Source organism: Pleurodeles waltl, chromosome 12, assembly GCF_031143425.1.
Source record: "Pleurodeles waltl isolate 20211129_DDA chromosome 12, aPleWal1.hap1.20221129, whole genome shotgun sequence".
Taxonomy (NCBI): Eukaryota; Metazoa; Chordata; class Amphibia; order Caudata; family Salamandridae; genus Pleurodeles; species Pleurodeles waltl.
Genome location: NC_090451.1, coordinates 667,369,385 through 667,388,177, shown reverse-complemented (window position 1 = coordinate 667,388,177; position 18,793 = coordinate 667,369,385). Strand labels below are relative to the sequence as shown.

Here is an 18,793-nt window from a genome sequence, read left to right as displayed (position 1 = left end):
GCTTGTCATAATAACCAACCTCTAACCTTGAGTTCTGCCTCCACCTACACCCAACTGAACTTACTTCCAGCTCTTGGTCCTACACCCAAGACTTCTCACCTTTATAGGTATCAGGCAGTTGATGACACTGGGTGAACCTTGACGCAATTCTCACAGGCCATGCACTTGGGGAGACTTGAGATCAGGTCAAGTAGAGATGAGGGTGAAAGGGTAACTCTTCCCATCTCACTCTTCTTTTTGACCCAAGCACTCATTCCTTCAACAAGCTTGGTGCTCTGTTCAGAATTTCACACTTCACCACATTCTTCTCATAAAAGTCACATTATATCCATACACTCTCCCTACCATGCTTCTCCACCATAGCTTGCAATTGCACAATCTTGTTCAGGGTGCCGGAGGGCATATAGAATTCTCCAATAACAATGTGCCCTGTTGAACTCCTTGTTTGTAAATTCAAGTACCTGTCCAGGTATCTCCATCAATAAGAATTTTTGTTAACCTTGACGGACTCCGTCTTATCTATATAAAAATAAAATGCTTGTTCGGGAATGGAACAATGTCCCACTTGGGCAGCAGTCAGAGAAAGATCATTTATGCTATGGTGCCACCAAGCAGAATCCATACAAAATGTACCACTCATAGATTTCAAGCTCACTAATTTGCAAGAGCCATCTATGGAGTCATTCACACGCATTGCACTTAGTCTCACTCTCTCAACCTCATCCGATCTAAGTAGACCATGACTGCAAATTCTCCAGTGTGGAAGAATCCCCAACTCTGTGCATTGGGGTGTAGGGTTAATAAGGGATGCCCTTTTACCAGGGTCCTACATTAGGGTTAAATTTTACCAGTATGCCGCTTTTCCTAATGCCATGTAACGGGGTATACATATTTACTGTTGGACATTTTCCCCCAGTGGAGTGTATTTAGGTGTGGGCCCCTGTCTTGGACATCTAATGTAGAGTGTGTCCTTTGTTGTTTAATCCCTTTGAGATTGCCTTGGATACAGTGTCTCCTGTGCTACCATTTTCTCAGTGTCTCGCCTTAGATCTAAATATTTGAGGCGGGATCATTTGTCCATTGCAGTTTCTCGGTTACGTACAACTAGTGTTTTTGGAAAGGATATTCGTATATTAATTTGAGGGTACAGTTCAGTACCTTGCCACAGTAGTGTCAGTGAAGTGTCATACCCATTCACTAGGTAAAGAATTAGCAGTGTGTCCTTTACTTCAGTATAGTGCTTTAGAGTACTGTGGTTGTGCCCACTCTACAGTGTCATACTGGAATACCCTAAGAACAATGTGTCTTATGTGACCTTTACATAGTGTATTTATGTGGCTACAATGGCTGCAATATTTCTCCATTGTGATGTTGTGGGAGTACAATGATTTAGATGAGTTATTTTGCCACCCTGATCACACTAGAAAGACTAGATGTTGCATGTCGGTGTGGAAAAAAACAAAACACATCTATAACTTTTCATTCACCCTACTCTTCCCTGTCCACTCCAAAATGTGACATTGGCAGACACATGACGTTTCCCCACACCAAACAGAACTATAATTGTGTTCCCCGCTCCTAATCCCTGAACCCAATTTTGCAACAGCTGTAGAAAATGAGGCATTTTGTTAGTGCTGAATCATATATTTCAATAACTCTGTCCAATGGCACACCTTAAAACAAAATTAAGCTCGACAGACACCAGCAAAGCAGGTTTATCACACTCCGACACTCAAGGGTAAATAAGGCACACACGTACACAAACTAGTGGTTTGGTTAATTTAGTTTGAAATTCTGTGACCAAACATTAGTTCAATTTATCACTGTTACAATCACGGTCAGCTGTTGAGATATGTCCAAGTAGCCCTTTGTGTGACCTGGTAAGTGCTAGGATTACCTTAATGTGGCTAGTTGTGTGGCTCACTTGCTTAGTTTGATAGGTCCCAAGAAGGTCAAATTCTCCACGGTTTGTGTGTCTGCTGGGTTCACATGTCTCTCTGTCTTGATGACTTGCCACGTATCTGTGTACGTGGCACAGTTGTCCACTGTATGGTGGGGAATAGGGGAGGCCAGCTATCTACTGAAGGAGGTGGGGTGTCCAGGTCGATTTTATTGGTGTCCAGGTGACTCCAAATTACATTGGGTTTATGTCTAAATGGACTGCACATCTTACTGACTGGTGTTTGGTTGATACTGTATATTGCTGGATATGTGCCTGTGTCCCCCAGTTCAATGTGTTCTGGTAACCCCAGATTGCAATAGAGCTGCAAGGCTGCCTCAGGGTGAACATTTATCTCTTTGGTGAGAGTCTGTGTGAGCCACATAGCTACACTAGTTTGCCCCTAACCACCCAGCAGGATGGTTGTATGGGTCTGAATTATTCTGTACCTGTTGATATGCACCTGAGTGGCCTGGTATCTGGTAGGGTGTTTGCAAAGGTGGCCACATGTCTAGGGAATGGCAGTATGGGCTGGACTATTTGGTTTAGTTGATTTCTGGGCTGCCCAAATGCCTGATTATATGTTATTCTTAGAGACAAACGTATAATTCAGTGGCTATTTGGATAACGTCTTATTTAATTGACTGGTGCGTTGGTTAAATGGCTGTCTTGGTGTGGGCAATCCATATGTGGTAAACTAAATATCTGGTTAGATTTGTTTGGTGATCTATGCTTAGGTATGGATGAGTAGGTATTCGTGTGGGATGGACAATATACCTCTGAGGTACCTGGGTTTGCCACATGCCTCACTCCTATGACTGTCGGTACGAGCACTGAGTATCCGGTCACTTCATTTCCACACCAGAAACCCTGTTACTACTGCAATGGTTCCAGGATGGAAGGCTACAGTAGGACATGGAAAGTAAACTTCACTCCGCTGGGCTAGGCGGTCCTCTTTTAAAAAAAATCTGACCTTCCTAATTTGATTTGTTTGGGCTCTAAAGACTTTCAGTCCAGTATCAACATATATCATTTCCTGCTATTAAAATGTACATATTTTCAGTACTATTTAGAATGCTGAGTTTTTTTTCGCCCTACACAGTAGGATATTTCTCCTCCTTTTATATGGAGTTACATTGCGAAAGATGTGTATATATACACATACAAATGCATATACACATATATACATGGTGTATTTATAGAATCCACAAGGCTCAGGGTGTCTCTATCTTTTACATTCTTTACTAGTGTCCACAAAGTTGACGTTTAATACTGCTTTCCTGTTTGGGGTGGTCCAGCAGAGCGACTCATCACATGCTGCAGAATTTCTTAGCCCCACAGGAATCTTGATTTTCTCTCCTCTGTTGACGTCCCTCAAACACAAGTTGAGGAGGGCCTTCCAAAGAGAATTCACTGCAGAGCATGAAGGTAATGCAACGAATCATCAAACAACAGCACATGGCATTCTATCATCGTAGAGATGTCCAACATGGTTGTTCTCTTTCAAATAAAAACTCAACTGAGCTAAATGATTAACCCAAAGAGATTATCCATCAGGGTGGTTGTTTCAGAGGAGATACAGCGATGACTTGAAAACTTGAGGGATCTTCCTACTTCTTGCATCAACCAAACTGTTGGCATTGTATGTCGATGGTCAACAGGAAGTAGACTTTGGAGGTACTTCCACTTTGTCTCTTCTTTTATGGTCAGTTAGCCACAGCACACTTCTGTTTATAACATTGCCCCAAAGTGTTGTCTTTATGAACAAAAGCTCATGTGCAACAAAAAGCATTCCTCAGGATTGTTTACAAAGATTCTTTCCTGTCACCACATTTGATACTTCAAAGGGAAAACCTTTGCCCAAATACAATCTGGCCCTTGGTTGAAGAACCCCATAAGAGGAGTTCTGTGATCCGCAAAAGGCAGAGCTCTTTCTTGGGTTTCATGCCAAGTGATGCACATGACAATTTCTTTTCCACTGGAATCCTTAAATCAAGTGGCCTAATAATGGAACTGTTTGCCAGTCTTCACAGGAGAGGATGGTAAGAACATTGGCTTTGGAGAAACATCTGGCTTCAGGGACGCTGTTCTCTTGACCCCGTTCCTTGACATGGGTGCTTGTTCCGGATAGCTGTGCTGCCGGGAAAGGAAGACACTGTGATGCTCCATGGGAATCGGCGTGCCCGTTGAGTGCATGCGCTGTAGCAGCATGGCAGATGGGTGTTGCCTGCCACCTTGGCTCAGACTGTGTTGCCTTGAAAGCATTGCTCCCCCATGACCAACGTTTATGAGTTTCTGTGTGGAGGATAGGGAGTGTCTCTGCGAGGGAATCCGGGACTGCATTTCCATGCAGGCCTGTGGGGAGACATCGGGCGGGATGTCAAGCCTTCTGGGTAAGCTATCTCGTGGCAAAGTTGAAGCACTGTAATAGGGGGCGCTCTCAGTGTCCGGGATGTTTGGCTGGACTCTGTTGGCAAAAGACATTGAAGAGTGGGGGCTCAAAGCTTGGGGTGTCATTTGCACACTGCCCATCATTTTCCGTGGGGAGCTGCTGGTGTCGTGGAGGTGCTTTAAAAGTTCATCAAGGGTTGTCACCTCAACCCCCATGGGGTGATATAGTTGGGAGTGTCGGACCAGTACTCGTTCAGAATTTGGGATTTTCTTCTCATCTGAGTAATTGGTCAAAGAAGAATCACACCCATGCATGCTAGTTGAAAGGACCATTGGGTTGGAGAACTGAAATGCTGGGGAACTTGGCACTGGGCTGTGGAACATGGGGCTCTTCACCTGGCTCTCCTTGGCATTGTTGCAATTCTGGTTCCTCTCCCATTGGTTGCGAATGGCCTTCATATTTTTCATTGGCAGCTCAGGTGTAGACTCGGGAGTAGGCAGGCCAGACAACTCAGGATGCTGCTTTCCACCTTCTTTGGTCCCGCCGTTGGACTGCTCTTTATCACTTGGCAGCAGCGTGGTGTAAAGCTTGGGTGAGGAGGTATCTACCATGCCCTCTTTTGATTGGCCATCTAGGAGGCCGTTCATTTTGGCCAGACTGCGTAGTGACAGTGGGCGCTGGATGCTGGACTCGGGGTCTTTGTTGCTGTTCTTCTGAAACATGTGGTTGCAGTAGCAAGAGACAAAGAGGCCGGACAGGAGAGCACCCAGCACAAAAGCCACAAAGACGCAACCGATGAGGAAGGTGAAGTGGACACTCTTTGTGGATTCTTTCAGCCCAGATTCCTGTCTAACACCTGCAGAAATGTACAGAGAAAACAATGGTCAACATTCAGACAATCAAATACAGCAACCAAGAAAACTGATCATCAAAAAGGAATCACTTGAGATAGATGTAATTTGTATGCTCGCGGATATGCACGTTCACCAGGCACATGTTCCTGCTATCATATAGAAGACTGACTGTTCTGTGAGTTTTCCTCTACCTCTCACCAATAAAGGTTTCTGTGAGCAAACAAAGATCACACATGGCCCACTGAGGACTTCTACATGGATGCACCTGACATGAAAGAACGTAATTTTGTGTATATTTCTTCAAGTCTCCCACCCCTTCAACCACAGCTCATTACTTCATAGCCCTGTGGTTGGGAATTACATGTGAGCTGCTCTGTCCTTTGGATATTTAAGTGTTTCTATCACCCTCTCTTCCCTTCAGGAAGAAACTATGTCCTCCATTAATCTCCTACTGCAGTGTTTGTAGTACACATATTAATTAATTTCAGTTACTGTCCTCCAGTATTTTTCAGCTCCAGAGAAGAGGATGCCCAGCCGCATTAAGTTGGCACACTTCTACAATTTCTGGGCCAGTTTGCTTAATGACAACCGCCTCAATACTGACCTATAGGAGGTGTTTGCTAGACCCAGGAGGTCCTCCATTCTTTATTAAAGTATTTAGGCTGTGCAAAACATGAAAACAGTAAGTTATGGTTTCTCCACTTTCCTGATAAGCAAATTATAGATGTGCACCAAAGAGATTTCTGCTAAAAAAAAAAAAAAAAAACATGATGGGACAAGGAAGTTGATGGGGCAGGATAAAGCACTAGAACTCCAACAGACCCTAGATGTGGGGCATTGGGAAAAAAAAATGATATCCGGTATACAAGACTGCAGAAGGCTTGGGCTGTCTACCATCAGATCACAGTGAAATGAAGGGCAGAACTGCTCTGAAGCACTTTAAAGCTGTTCGAGAAGGCAGCACCCTTTATTAGCCACTCAGGAGCCATTGTGAATAAAGAGTACACGAACATGCCAACTGTTGCACCTGGCCCTTTTTGCAGGGTCATCCCCAGTCTTTTTGCCTCCGTCCTCCTAATTTTTCTGACCAGTTTTTGTTGGGTTTAGGACTCTGGGTACTTTACCACTGCTAATCAGTGCTAAAGTGCATTGGTCTCTGTGTAAATTGTATTGTTGATTGATTATCTAGGTAGACCCAGGGGCAGGGTGCAGTGTATGTTTAAGGTAGGACATATACTAGTGTGTTTTAAGTCCTAACAGTGAAATACTGCCAAATTCGGTTTTCACAGTGCAAGGCCTCTCTCTCTGTCATAGGTTAAGACAGGGGCTGCCTTTAAATATCCTTAAAGCGCAGATTCCCTTTGAGAGCAGATAAAAATGTGGAGTTAAGGGTCTCTGAACTCACAATTTAAAAATACACCTTTTAGTGAAGTTGGTTTTTAAATTGTCTGTTTGAAAAATGCAACTTCTAGAAAGTAGGAATTTTCTTGCTTAAACCATTCTGTGACTCTGCCTGTTTGTGGATTGTCTGTCTGGGTCAGTTTGACAGTTGGGCTTTTTTGCATCTCTCGAGACAGACACACAAAGGGGGCGGGGTGTAGGCTGCATATCCTGGTGAGCTATCTGGGAGGGAGGAGTGGTTGTTTACACCTGTAAGGACTGTGCCTGCCCTCACACAATGCAGTCTCCAACCCCCTGGTGTGTGTCTGGGTCTGGCCTGGCCAAGGAAGGATCTCACAAACACTTAGGATTTTGCTTTGAAGTTTGCCAACTTCAAAGGCGGAAAGAGGTATAAGAAGAAGACCCAAAACCCCAGACTTTTAGAATCTTTCTGGAATCAAGAGGAACCTCTGCCAAGGAGAAGAGCTGGAGGAGTTATGTCCCTTTGCTGTGCTGCTTTGCTGGACTGGCCTGCAGTAGCTGCTTCTGCCTGAAAAGAGTACAAAGGGTGAACTTTGCTGTGTGTTCTGCTTGAGAAAGTTCTCCACTTGGAGTAGAGCTTGCCTCCTATTGGAAGTTTCAGGGACACCAAAGACTTCAGTTTCCTCGACTTGCAGCACTGGGAACTGTGTGTTTTGTGCTGTTCAATAGGAGAAACCACTGCGACACCAATGACGCCGCTAGCCTGCACCGTGACCTTCTGACGCTGCACGGAGTCGCATTGCCCTGCTTCGCACCGTGACCCTCGTCTCACCGTCAGATGATTTCACCGAACCGCTGTTCGCACCGCCACCTGTGGGCCCTGCCATCGCCTGCTCACACTGCAGCATGGGCCTTCCCGACTCCGCCACTCCTACTGACACCGGCGCCGCTGCCTGCACCCTGGCCCGTGGACACCGCTCATGAGGAGCACGAAGCACCGGCCTGTCCCGCACTGCAGCCCCGGTCAACCGACGCCAGCACCATCGACTCCAGTGTCATCACCAGGCATCCTTGCCTGCACCCTGGCCTGTGGACACCGCTCGTGAGGATCACGCAGCACCGTCCCGTCCCACACCGCTGGCTTGGCCCTACTGACCATAGCGATTCCGCAACGACTACTCCGCTGCCTGCACTGTGACCTGTGGACACCGCACGTTGCACTGTCCCATTTCACACCGCAGCCCTTGTCTAACCAGACGCCGCTGAATGCGGTCACCGACCCGCTGCCTGCATGTGACCTGCAGGCACTGCACTTCGCATCGTCCCGCTTCGCACTGCAGCCCCAACACCATCAACGCCGGCGCACCTGACTTAATCAGCCCAGCGTTTGATCCGCAAGGCGTGTGACTTAAAGGGCCCGACGACTGCTGCACCGACTCTGGAACAGACACCGCAATGTCAGCCACGCCGCTCTCCAGAGCTCACCACAAAGATCACAATGCCCTACAAATCCAACGTACTGTTTGCGGTTTTTCCAGACATCGTAGCTGGCCCATGACACCGTAGCTGGCCTGAACTGTTTGTTTCATTGCTCACGACACTGTGATAGCCCCAGGTGGAGCTATTGACTTCAAGGAACTGTATTTTTGAGTAAATCTTGCAGAATTCATATTTTTATTACTGTATGTTGGATTTCCATCGTATTTGGTCTTGTTTTATATAGATAAATATTGGCTATTTTTCTAAAACTGGTGTGGTGTCCGTTTGTAGTATTTTCACGTATTACTGTGTGTTACGTGCAAATGCTTTACACATGGCTCTGATATAAGCCTGCCTGCTCATGCTAAGCTACCAAGGGGGTGAGCAGGCGTTATCTGAGCGGGTATCTCCCTTATCCTGACTAGAGTGAGGGCCCCTACTTGGACAGGGTGCAAACCAACTGCCAACTAGAGTCCCCATTTCTAACACCAACCTTATTATTTAAGAGACTTAAGAGTTAAAATATATTGACTGGCATGGAGATACAGGGTAAACTACAAAACTTAGGTAGTCCTTCATGAGTACAAGTATGTAGTTGCACTGTGTAGTAGTTGAATGTTGGGACAAGCTAGAGTTGTGTCACTTCTTCTCCTTCCTTTAACGGCAAGTTTCAAAGACTCATATGCACACAAATAGACTCTTCTTTCAGTGTAAAGAGGGAAGATGTGTGGAACAGCTTTGAAAAGTCATAGGTCATGTAGAACATGGTAGTCTAAGAGATTAGAAGCCGCATGAGGTAGAAGCAAGGAGAGACAAGTGACTGGAGCTGAAAAACCAAAGTGATGAGATGCTCATAAAAAAACTCTGATTTCATCATTATTTTTCAGTTCCTGTGTCTTTTGTACCTTATCACATGATATCAAAGGAACAGTAACATCAGTTTCTGATGGATACAACTACCTGTGGATTCCTCACCTAATGAATACCCCCCTTTGCGCCAGCATTCAACGGAAATCTTCTTCCTAGCTTCTGCACGTCAACGAGGACGTCACATTCGCCCACGCGACGCCGTCTGACGTCATACAGGCAATAAGAAGTCCTCGCCGACGTGCCGACGTCAGTTCCCTTTTTTCCGTGCCATTCGAAACGGTTATCTTCGAGGGAGCTACTGTTGCTGTTCGACGGTTACAGTGTGTTTTTTTGCTGAGTGTTTTTTCTCTGGGGTTACTATGTCTCAGAGGAAGTCTGGTTTTAAGCCCTGTCGAGAATGTGGGGGCAAAATGTTGGTTACTGACCCACATTCGGACTGTTTGTGGTGTTTATATTCCGACCATGATGTGGCCAGGTGTGATTCATGTCAACACATGAATCCGAAAGCCCTGAAGGAGCGAGAGGCCAAACTTTTTATGGCGAAGTCGAAGAGAAAGGAGAAGAGGCACCATAGAAAATCCTCCTCGCCGAAGTCTCATCGACGTCAGAGAGTCCCGGCGCCGTCGGGAATCACGGCGCCGGTCGAGTAAGGAGAGGTCCCGGTCGAGGTCGCCATCGACTCGATGTCGCAAGACTTGGGAGGTCAGTCACACAGTCACTCCTCATCCTTCGACGCCGTTGCCTTCTCCAGCTTCGCTGTCTTCGCCTGGGCAGCCGCCTTCAGTATTTGAGGTGCCACAGCCTCAAGTGTTCTCACCGACGTCGCGGACGTCAAGGCCGGCGTCGGAGTCGCCTTCAATCCAGGCATCCCAGTATCCGACTTTCCCGGCCCCTGGAGCCGATAATACCGCATTTTTAAATGCGATGTTTTCCATCTTCCAGGTGGTGCTCCAACTGGGCCTTCGGGTCCGTTGGCTTTCAGTTTGGGTGCTCCGGCGCCGCTGCGACCAGCACCCTTCATGCCCTTTCTCCCCTTGGGGAACGTGGGCTCGGCGCCGGTGTCGGCTCCGGTGGCTCCAGACGTTTCAGCTTCATCGGCTTCGGCCAGTGACACCGGCAGGGCCTTCTGCAACTCCGAGGCAGACTTCTCTTCATCCGACTCCTGGCTCGGCGTCGAAGCTACCTGTGGCGCCTGACCCGGCGTCGGACGGATCCGGTGATCGGCGTCGTTCCTCGACATCTGCAGACGCCATGTCGACGCCGAGAATTGAGGAGAGGCTACATTCGAGGAGACGTGCTCTCCGTCTCTTGGAGGAACAAGAGTATGAGAGGGTCCTGGAGGAAGGAGAAATTGAGGACTCTGGCGAGGGTCTACATGGACTGGACACAGCTAGTGGCCTTGATACTTCCCCTGAGTGGGACTTGTCATCTCCAGGGAAGTATACTGAGGAGGCGGCCACTTTTCATGCTATGATAAGGAAGGCAGCTAACTTCCTGGAACTGCCTTTGCCGGTAGCTGAGGCGAAACAAAATCTGTTGACTGAGGTTTTACATCCGGCCTCTACATCAGCAGAACCTCTTTTGCCATTTAACGAGGTGCTGCTAGAACCTGTATTGGAGGTCTGGAAGAAGCCGGTATCTTCCTCGGCTGTCAATAGGTCTGTGGCCAGGAGGTATCAGGCTGCACCAACTGACCCTGGCTTTCTTTCCAGACACCCTACGCCTGAAAGCTTGGTGGTCCAGGCTTCCTGTTCTACATGATCTGCACCTGGATCTTTTCCATCAAGTGCCGGCGGACAGGGACTCCAAAAAGATGGATATGCAGTCAAAGAAAGTGTTCTCGTCATGTAGCATGGCGTTAAAGTCCACCAACGCTACGTGTATTTTGGGGAGGTACATTTATGCTCTGATGGACGAGATAACATCTTCGCATACAGAGGTTCCTCAAGGACTTTTGAATCTCGTGTCAGAAGCTCAAGCTGCTGCAACCCAGGTTATCCAATCTGGCTTGGATACAACTGACTCAGTGGCCAGAGCGATGGGCACGGCTGTGGTTGCGAGAAGACAGGCTTGGCTTCGCAACTCAAGGTTCTCTTCGGATGTGCAGTCGACCCTGTTGGACCTCCCTTTGGATGGGGACAAGTTCTTTGGTGCCAAGGCGGATTCGGCTTTGGAGAGGTTTAAGGAGAGCAGGGCCACGGCCAAGTCGTTAGGACTGCAAGCCACTTCTTCTGCCTCCTCCAGATTTTTTAAGGAGGTTTCGCGGATTTGGTCGTGGCTCATCCTCCTCTTCCTTTCGGGGGAGATTCCAACAGCCTACCTCCTCTCTCACCTATAGATCATTTAGAGGGAGGGGTAGGGTCCGTACCAGGGGAGCCTCTCAGCAGCATTCTGCCTCTTCCTCTGGAGGGGTGCAGCAGGGGAAGCAGCCTTAGGCTTCCACCAATTCCCACTCACTCCTCTCCTGTAGGGGGAAGGTTACTGTATTTTCTTCACAAGTGGGAGGTCATCACATCAGACGCCTGGCTTACCAGCATTGTGGGAAAAGGCTACACCCTTCCCTTTCGGGAGTTCCCGCCCCCCATCCCACCCCGCCCATCCTATTGTTCAGCAGATCACCTCCGGTTGTTAGAACAGGAGGTTCAAGTCCTCCTTTTAAAGGGCACGGTGGAGTTGGTTCCAGAGCAGGAAAAGGGTCAAGGTTGTTATTCCAGGTACTTCCTGATTCCCAAAAAGGATGGTCGGTTGAGACCAATCCTGGACCTGAGGATTTTGAATTGGTTCCTCAAACAGGAAAAGTTCAAGATGCTGAGCCTAGCTCAGGTGCTTTTGGCGTTGAACAAGGGAGATTGGATGGTGTCTGTCGACTTGCAGGATGCTTATTTTCATATCCCGATACTCAAGTCGCACAGGAAGTATCTCCGGTTTGTGGTAGGGTCGCAGCACTATCAGTTTGCTGTCCTCCCGTTTGGTCTTACTTCAGCACCTCGAGTCTTCACGAAGGTGATGTCGGTGGTTGCGGCAGAGCTCAGAAGGAAGGGGATAGCAGTATTACCTTACTTGGACGACTGGTTGATCAAAGCCAAGTCCCCGGAGCTTGTGCTGCATCATCTGCAGTCGACAACTCAGTTGTTGTTCGACCTGGGTTTTTCGGTGAACGTGCCCAAATCTCACCTAGAGCCCTCTCAACGCCTCCTGTTCATAGGGGCAGTACTGGATACAACATTGGATCAAGCCTTTCCTCCGCCTCAGCGGATTCAAGACATTCAAGCGTTGGTTCCAATGTTTCAAGGTGGAGCGGTCATTCCAGTCCTCAAGGTCCTTCGTCTGCTCGGTCTGTTTGCCTCCTGCATACTGTTGGTCACGCATGCTCGCTGGCACATGAGGGCTCTCCAGTGGTGCCTCCGAAGGCAGTGGTCTCAACACAAAGGAGATCTCGAAGGTTCTGTCAAGATCTCCAGAGATGCTGCCACGGATTTGAAGTGGTGGATTGCGGATGACAATCTTTCCCGGGGAAGGCCGTTCACGCAGCCTCCACCAGTGACCACGGTCATAACGGATGCTTCCACTCTAGGGTGGGGAGCTCATCTGGGGTATCTGGAGATCAAAGGTCTTTGGTCTCCAGATCAACAGATGTTTCATATCAATCTGTTAGAGTTACGGGCTGTACGTCTGGCTCTCAAGGCCTTCCTCCCATCCCTTCGCGGTCAGTCGGTTCAGGTCCTCACAGACAATACTACCGCGATGTAGTATATAAACAAACAGGGAGGAGTGGGGTCGTACCTTCTCTGCAGAGAAGCTCTTCGGCTATGGTCCTGGGCAAAGGACCATCAGATTTGCTTGGTAGCAAATCATCTGGCCGGAGTCTTGAATGTACGTGCGGACAGTCTCAGTCGCCATTTCTCGGCTGACCACGAGTGGCGTCTCCATTCAGATCAAGTCTGTCTAATCTTCCAGATGTGGGGGTTTCCCCAGATAGATCTGTTTGCCACCCGGGAGAACTCGCACTGCCCGTTATTCTGCAGCCTCCAGTATCCGGTGCAAGGAGCGTTGGGGGACGCGTTTCAGAGAACCTGGTGCGACCAGTTGCTTTACGCGTTTCCCCCCCATACCCTTGATTCCTCGAGTGTTGAGGAAAATACGCCAAGACCGGGCCCAAGTCATCTTAATAGCTCCGGATTGGCCAAGGAGGGTATGGTACACGGACCTTCTCCAACTCTCACTGTGCCCTCCGCTCCGTCTCCCTCTCAGGGCAGACCTCCTCTCGCAGTCGCAGGGGCAGGTTTTACACCCCCACCTCCAGAGTCTGCACCTTCATGCCTGGAGATTGAACGGGGCAACCTGAGTTCTTTCTCTCTCCCGCCTGATGTAGTGGATGTTATCTTAGCGGCCAGGCGACACTCCACTAAATCTATCTACGCTAATAGGTGGTCTAAGTTTGTGGTATGGTGTGGAGAGAGGCAGATTGATCCCTTACCTGCTCACTTGTCAGATGTTTTATCTTTTGCTTTGTCTTTAGCACAGAGGGGTTGTGCCGTTGCTACTGTTAAAGGTTACTTGTCTGCTTTGTCAGCCTTCATTTGTCTTCCAGACCAGCCTTCGTTATTTAAATCTCCTATAGTACTTAGATTCTTAAAGGGCCTTATGAATAAATTTCCTCCAAATCCTTTCGTTATGCCTCAATGGGATTTGTCCTTGGTCCTAACTTTCCTTATGGGGTCCCCTTTTGAACCTATGCATTCTTGCCCCTTAAGGTTGTTAGTTCTTAAAACAGTCTTCCTGGTGGCTATAACATCCGCAAGGAGAGTGAGTGAGTTGCAGGCTTTATCGGTAAAACCCCCTTATACAACTTTTTATGGGGATAAGGTGGTGTTGAGGACCAAGGCTGCTTTCCTTCCGAAGGTTGTTTCACCCTTTCATTTGGCCCAGACAATTACTCTGTCCACGTTCTATCCTCCGCCTCATCCTTCAAAGGAAGAAGAGAGACTACACCGCTTGGACCCAAAAAGGGCGTTAAGCTTTTACATAGACAGGACGAAGGATTTCAGGCTGGAGGATCAGCTTTTCATCGGATACGTGGGCAAGAGGAGAGGAAAGGCAGTCCACAAGAGAACACTCTCCAGGTGGGTTGTTCTTTGCATTAAAATGTGTTATTCTTTAGCAAAGAAGGATCCTCATGATGGTATTAGAGCTCATTCCACCAGAGCTAAGTCGGACACTTCGGCCTTGGCCAGAGGTGTTCCTGTGGTCGACATCTGCAAGGCCGCAACTTGGTCGTCCTTTCACACTTTTGCGAAACATTACTGCTTGGACTCTGAGGTCCGAAGGGACGGCCATTTTGCACGGTCAGTGCTGCAGGATTTCTTGGTTTGACCATTCAGGCACCCACCACCGGGCGCGGTACTGCTTTGGGACTCTATTCATTAGGTGAGGAATCCACAGGTAGTTGTATCCATCAGAAGAACGAGTTACTTACCTTCGGTAACGACTTTTCTGGTGGATACATTAGCTACCTGTGGATTCCTCACGGTCCCACCCGCCTCCCCGTTGCCTGTTTGGTCTCACCAAGTAATTCTTGAGTGTGCTCCTCTTGGTTTTGAGGACTGGTATAGATTATGTATATATGTGCATGTGTATATATATTTATATTTATGTTTAGTGTATATATTTATTTATTTAAAAAAATATATATATTAAATTAGTAGTCCATCTTCTCGCAATGATGTGTTGTTTACAATGTCATGAAATATTGCTTTTGTCTTTCATCTCATTGGATTATTGTTCTCAGGCACGTAAAAAATGTTGGTACTGACGTCGGCACGTCGGCGAGGACTTCTTATTGCCTGTATGACGTCAGACGGCGTCGCGTGGGCAAATGTGACGTCCTCGTCGACGTGCAGAAGCTAGGAAGAAGATTTCCGTCGAATGCTGGCGCAAAGGGGGGTATTCATTAGGTGAGGAATCCACAGGTAGCTAATGTATCCACCAGAAAAGTCGTTACCGAAGGTAAGTAACTCGTTCGTTGGAAATATTTAGATGCAAAATCGCAGGTTAGTGTGCATTCAGTTCTAGAAATTTTCCCCAAAAGCTGTGGTTTTGCTGGCCTGCACCTAATTGCTGGTGATGCACCGAAAAGGGTTACCGCTAGCGTTTTTAAAATGCCACAAAAACGTCTCCCATCAGAGAAAGAAATACCTTTACCAAAATGGCGCTCTTTAGCTGACAAAGGCTGTCACAGCCAAAACGCGTTCTGTCCGGGGCAGCTTGATGTAATAAACAGGAGCTGACCTTCTCCCGTCTTTGAGTGCCATTTCTTACTCTGGTTGATGAAGTTTCTGTGGCATCAGTGTTCGAGATATATCACCCAGGTTCGTATGGAAGCGTACAAAACAACCTTTTTGAATTCTGCACACTATACTGAACCAACTTGAGCGAGTCCAGTTGTAATCTTACCTACTGGATACCCATAGGAATTGGTGGAAAATGTGTGTTTTTTTTTAAATAAAATTTCACAAAAGTGGCCTCTCAGCAGTGGTGACAGACATTAAAGGCTGCAATAGGTTTATGGTCCCCTAGTTGTTAAAATGGACAGCACAAAACAGGCTTAGGACATTTTCAAAAACAATTGTGGTTCTAATACTGTAATAATGATTACCACAGATTAATTTGTCATTTTCCCTCCCTTAGGCAGGAACATTTTAGGGAGGAATCTAGCTATCCAAATGTAGGCATTCCAGTACTGTCTAAGTCTTGTAAAAGGCATTGAGGTGGCCACTTACTAAAACAGCAGCAGCGAGGGGTACAATTTCAAGGCAAACTCTAGTAAGTACTGGTGTGAGTTCATGTTATTTGGGGGCAGAAACTGTCTTAACTTCAAAATTATATCGAAGCATAGCAGTACCATGCTTTCATCGATTTTATGCATCCCAAGAAATATATTGCCTACCAGTTGGCTGGACTCATTGCGTATGAGGCTAGCTAATCGGACCAAATGACTCCAACATTTAACTTCAGGCATCTAAGTGCGGGGACAAAAACATGTATGGATAGTTTGAGGGGTTGTGGCCACAATCCACACATTTTTAAAACTTTTTAATTAACTTTAGATAATTTGCTCGTCTCAGCTTCTTGGTCTGAACTCAGGAAACTATAAAAAATAGCACACCCTTTGGAATATATTAGTGGGTAGATTGACTTGTTGCTCTTGATTGGCTGGCAGGAGACAACATTGAGAAAATGATATCAAATATTTTTATGGAATTTCAAGAAGCTACATTTCCTTTAGGTTTCTATCAAACAGTGGGTATACCAGGTGTGCTTTTGAGCATCTATGTGCATGGAAACGCGACCTGTGGAGGCACCCACAGGAGTACTAAGAACTAAACATTGGCTCATGAAGTTCCTTCGTACAAGCAGTTCTTTATTTCGTAAAGGTTTCAGGTCACTCTCAGTCCTCACTCCCTGCGGCTTCCTTGGGCAGCTTCCTTGTGGCTGACAGTTCTGGTTTCCCGGGGCTTTCCTTGAGCTAGCAATTAGTGGTTCTTGTGGTTTTCTAGTATGTGGCAATTCTGACTTCCTGTTGCTCCCTCGCAGTTAATAGATTTGGTTTCCTGTGACTTCCCTGAAGCTAGCAATTCTGAAGTTGCCTTGTAACTAGAAGTTCTGGCTCAAAGATGTTGTCTTTCAGTTGGCAATTATAGTTTCCTGAAGGGTCAATGATGAAGCTCGGGGATTCAATGGATGATGCAAGACTAGAGGAGACACTATTTAGTATCATACTAAGACCCAAAAGTTCCTCCATTAATATGCAAGTCTTTATTAGACTGAGCTTCACTGCGGACATCAGGTTTGAATGAGGCCCATGCGGGATCCAAATATAAGGTTGTCTGCAGTGCATAGCACTTTAATGTTCAGTTAGGAATAAATGGTCAGTCTATTCATGGATAGTAAAGCCTGGGTAAAACCCAGTGCTTCCATTTTTATTTACATTTCAAATACCCTGCTAATGATGCTGTAAAGCAAACAAGCTTTAAAGCCATGCGCATAGGTATATTACTTTTCATGAGGTTTCCGATTGTGCGAAATCGGGGGGTAACCTTTCCAGCATGCTTTTCTGGCAAATAAAGCCTGAATTTTGTACTCGGCACAGGGACTGAATTAAGCCAGAAAAGAAACTAAATTGAATATTTAGTATAATCATGGGAACCAGTGCAACAAATCCTCGTAACAAAACCCAGTTATGCAAGGCCCAAATACAGGTTTTTCACTGAACTGGGAAACTATGCATCATTTGTAACAAAAGGCTTGGGTGTAGTTCTGGATCAGAGTGTACCAACACACCAAACCTCTGGGTTTACAGGACAATCTTAAGAATCTCCACAGTAGCACAAGGTGTGCTCTGAGTCACAGGAACACAAATAAATGTTCTTTGCTCCCTCAAACAATGTCCTGTACTACATGAAACATATGCGATGTGATCTCACGAACATATGCAACAAACAGATCTTACATCCAGTCTCTGCTGTTGAGATGCAGCAAACCCTGCAAGATAAATCTTGCAATACAGAGAATTCAAGTCCAAATGTGTGCGTCACGTTCCTAATGCAGTGTACAATACTTTGCACACCTCTGCACTGCAAGGTGGAGATAGGCTCACATGCAGCACTACCTCCCTTATTGGCAAAGATGAGCAACCAATGCACTTTTGGCCTCGAAGGTAAACCTCAAGGGCATCAAATAACTCCTCCTTTGATCATCCTTGATTACTTATGATGCTAAGATCCTATGATAAAGCACACTGATTGAAATAAGGTTGACATTCATTGCAGGTCCTCACTCACTGGGCTTGCTGTTCTTTGGCAGCATTAGCGAATCAGGATGTCTCCTCGTGGAAAGAGCTTGATTTGAGATATCTTGCTGGCCTCAGTTTGTGAGAGTGTGTAATAGCACTTTAAATCGTTCTTAATACTACATTACACCTTCAAAACTCACTGCAGTGGTTTTCTGTACATTCTTGAGGATACAGGTAATTTTTAATTAAGATGTTTCTCTTTCCTGCTGACAACACAGAAACAAAGATCTACGGTGATTTTAGTTACAGTATGAGCTACAACACTTTATGTACAAAGGACAATATTTAGATTTCCGGGGGATACACCGGCCCAAGCATATGGTCAGTGATGTCACTTAGAAGCACCGTATGGCTTGTGACCTCTAGGTGAGAAACGTATGTTTGCCAGGGTGACGTATAGAGGATAATGTGTGGTCTGCCATGTGATACACTATGGTGCACTGTGACGTACACACATGATAATGTATGGTCTGCTAAGTGATACACATGGAAGAACATGTATTCTCTTTTGTAAATGTAGACTATATTTTAAAATCAACCTATACATATATTTGTTACTTTACTGTCTATATATACGCTTGAAGACACGGTGTGACCTACGGGAGATCATAGAGGCTAGGGGTTTCTAGAGTTGATCCACGGCTGCATAGTGCCACCAAATATTTTAGATATACTATACTACTTAAACATTGAGGATACGTAAAGGGGAATTCATGCAGTTTGGAAATATATTGCCATCAAGGTGTTTTAGTGACACAGTAAACCATGAGGCCAGCAACTGAGTGGTTTGTAAATATCTCTTGAACCCTGAGTAGGCGTATTGGACCTTATTACACGTGTCACTAATTATGTATTTTACATGGCAAGTTCATTTTGGTGCATTTGGTGGGAAAAACTAGTTTTTCCTCCCAAACTTCTTTAACTAAAATAGTAAGTGAAATCCTGGCAGTCTGACTGTTTGCAGTGAGAATAGAAACGTTTAACTGTCAAGTTTAGAACTTCGGCTTTTACTTAAAATATGAATCACTAAAAAAAAGACATTGTTC

The 18,793-nt window shown here is 46.3% G+C and overlaps 1 protein-coding gene and 1 long non-coding RNA gene across 8 annotated transcripts in view; one reads left to right on the top strand and one right to left on the bottom strand.

The window, feature by feature from the left end:
* LOC138268645 (uncharacterized) overlaps positions 1 to 18,793 on the top strand; it is a 210,069-nt gene that overhangs the window by 58,275 nt on the left and 133,001 nt on the right. The gene's annotated exons all lie outside the window — the stretch shown is intronic.
* Positions 1,766 to 18,793, bottom strand: part of SEMA6C (semaphorin 6C) — a 269,991-nt gene continuing 252,963 nt past the window's right edge. For all 5 annotated transcript variants that reach the window (XM_069218491.1, XM_069218493.1, XM_069218492.1 and 2 more), the window contains one exon: positions 1,766 to 5,187. In XM_069218491.1, coding sequence (XP_069074592.1) covers positions 3,941 to 5,187 — 1,247 coding nt within the window. In that variant the 3' untranslated portion in view covers positions 1,766 to 3,940. The remainder of the gene's footprint in view (positions 5,188 to 18,793) is intronic.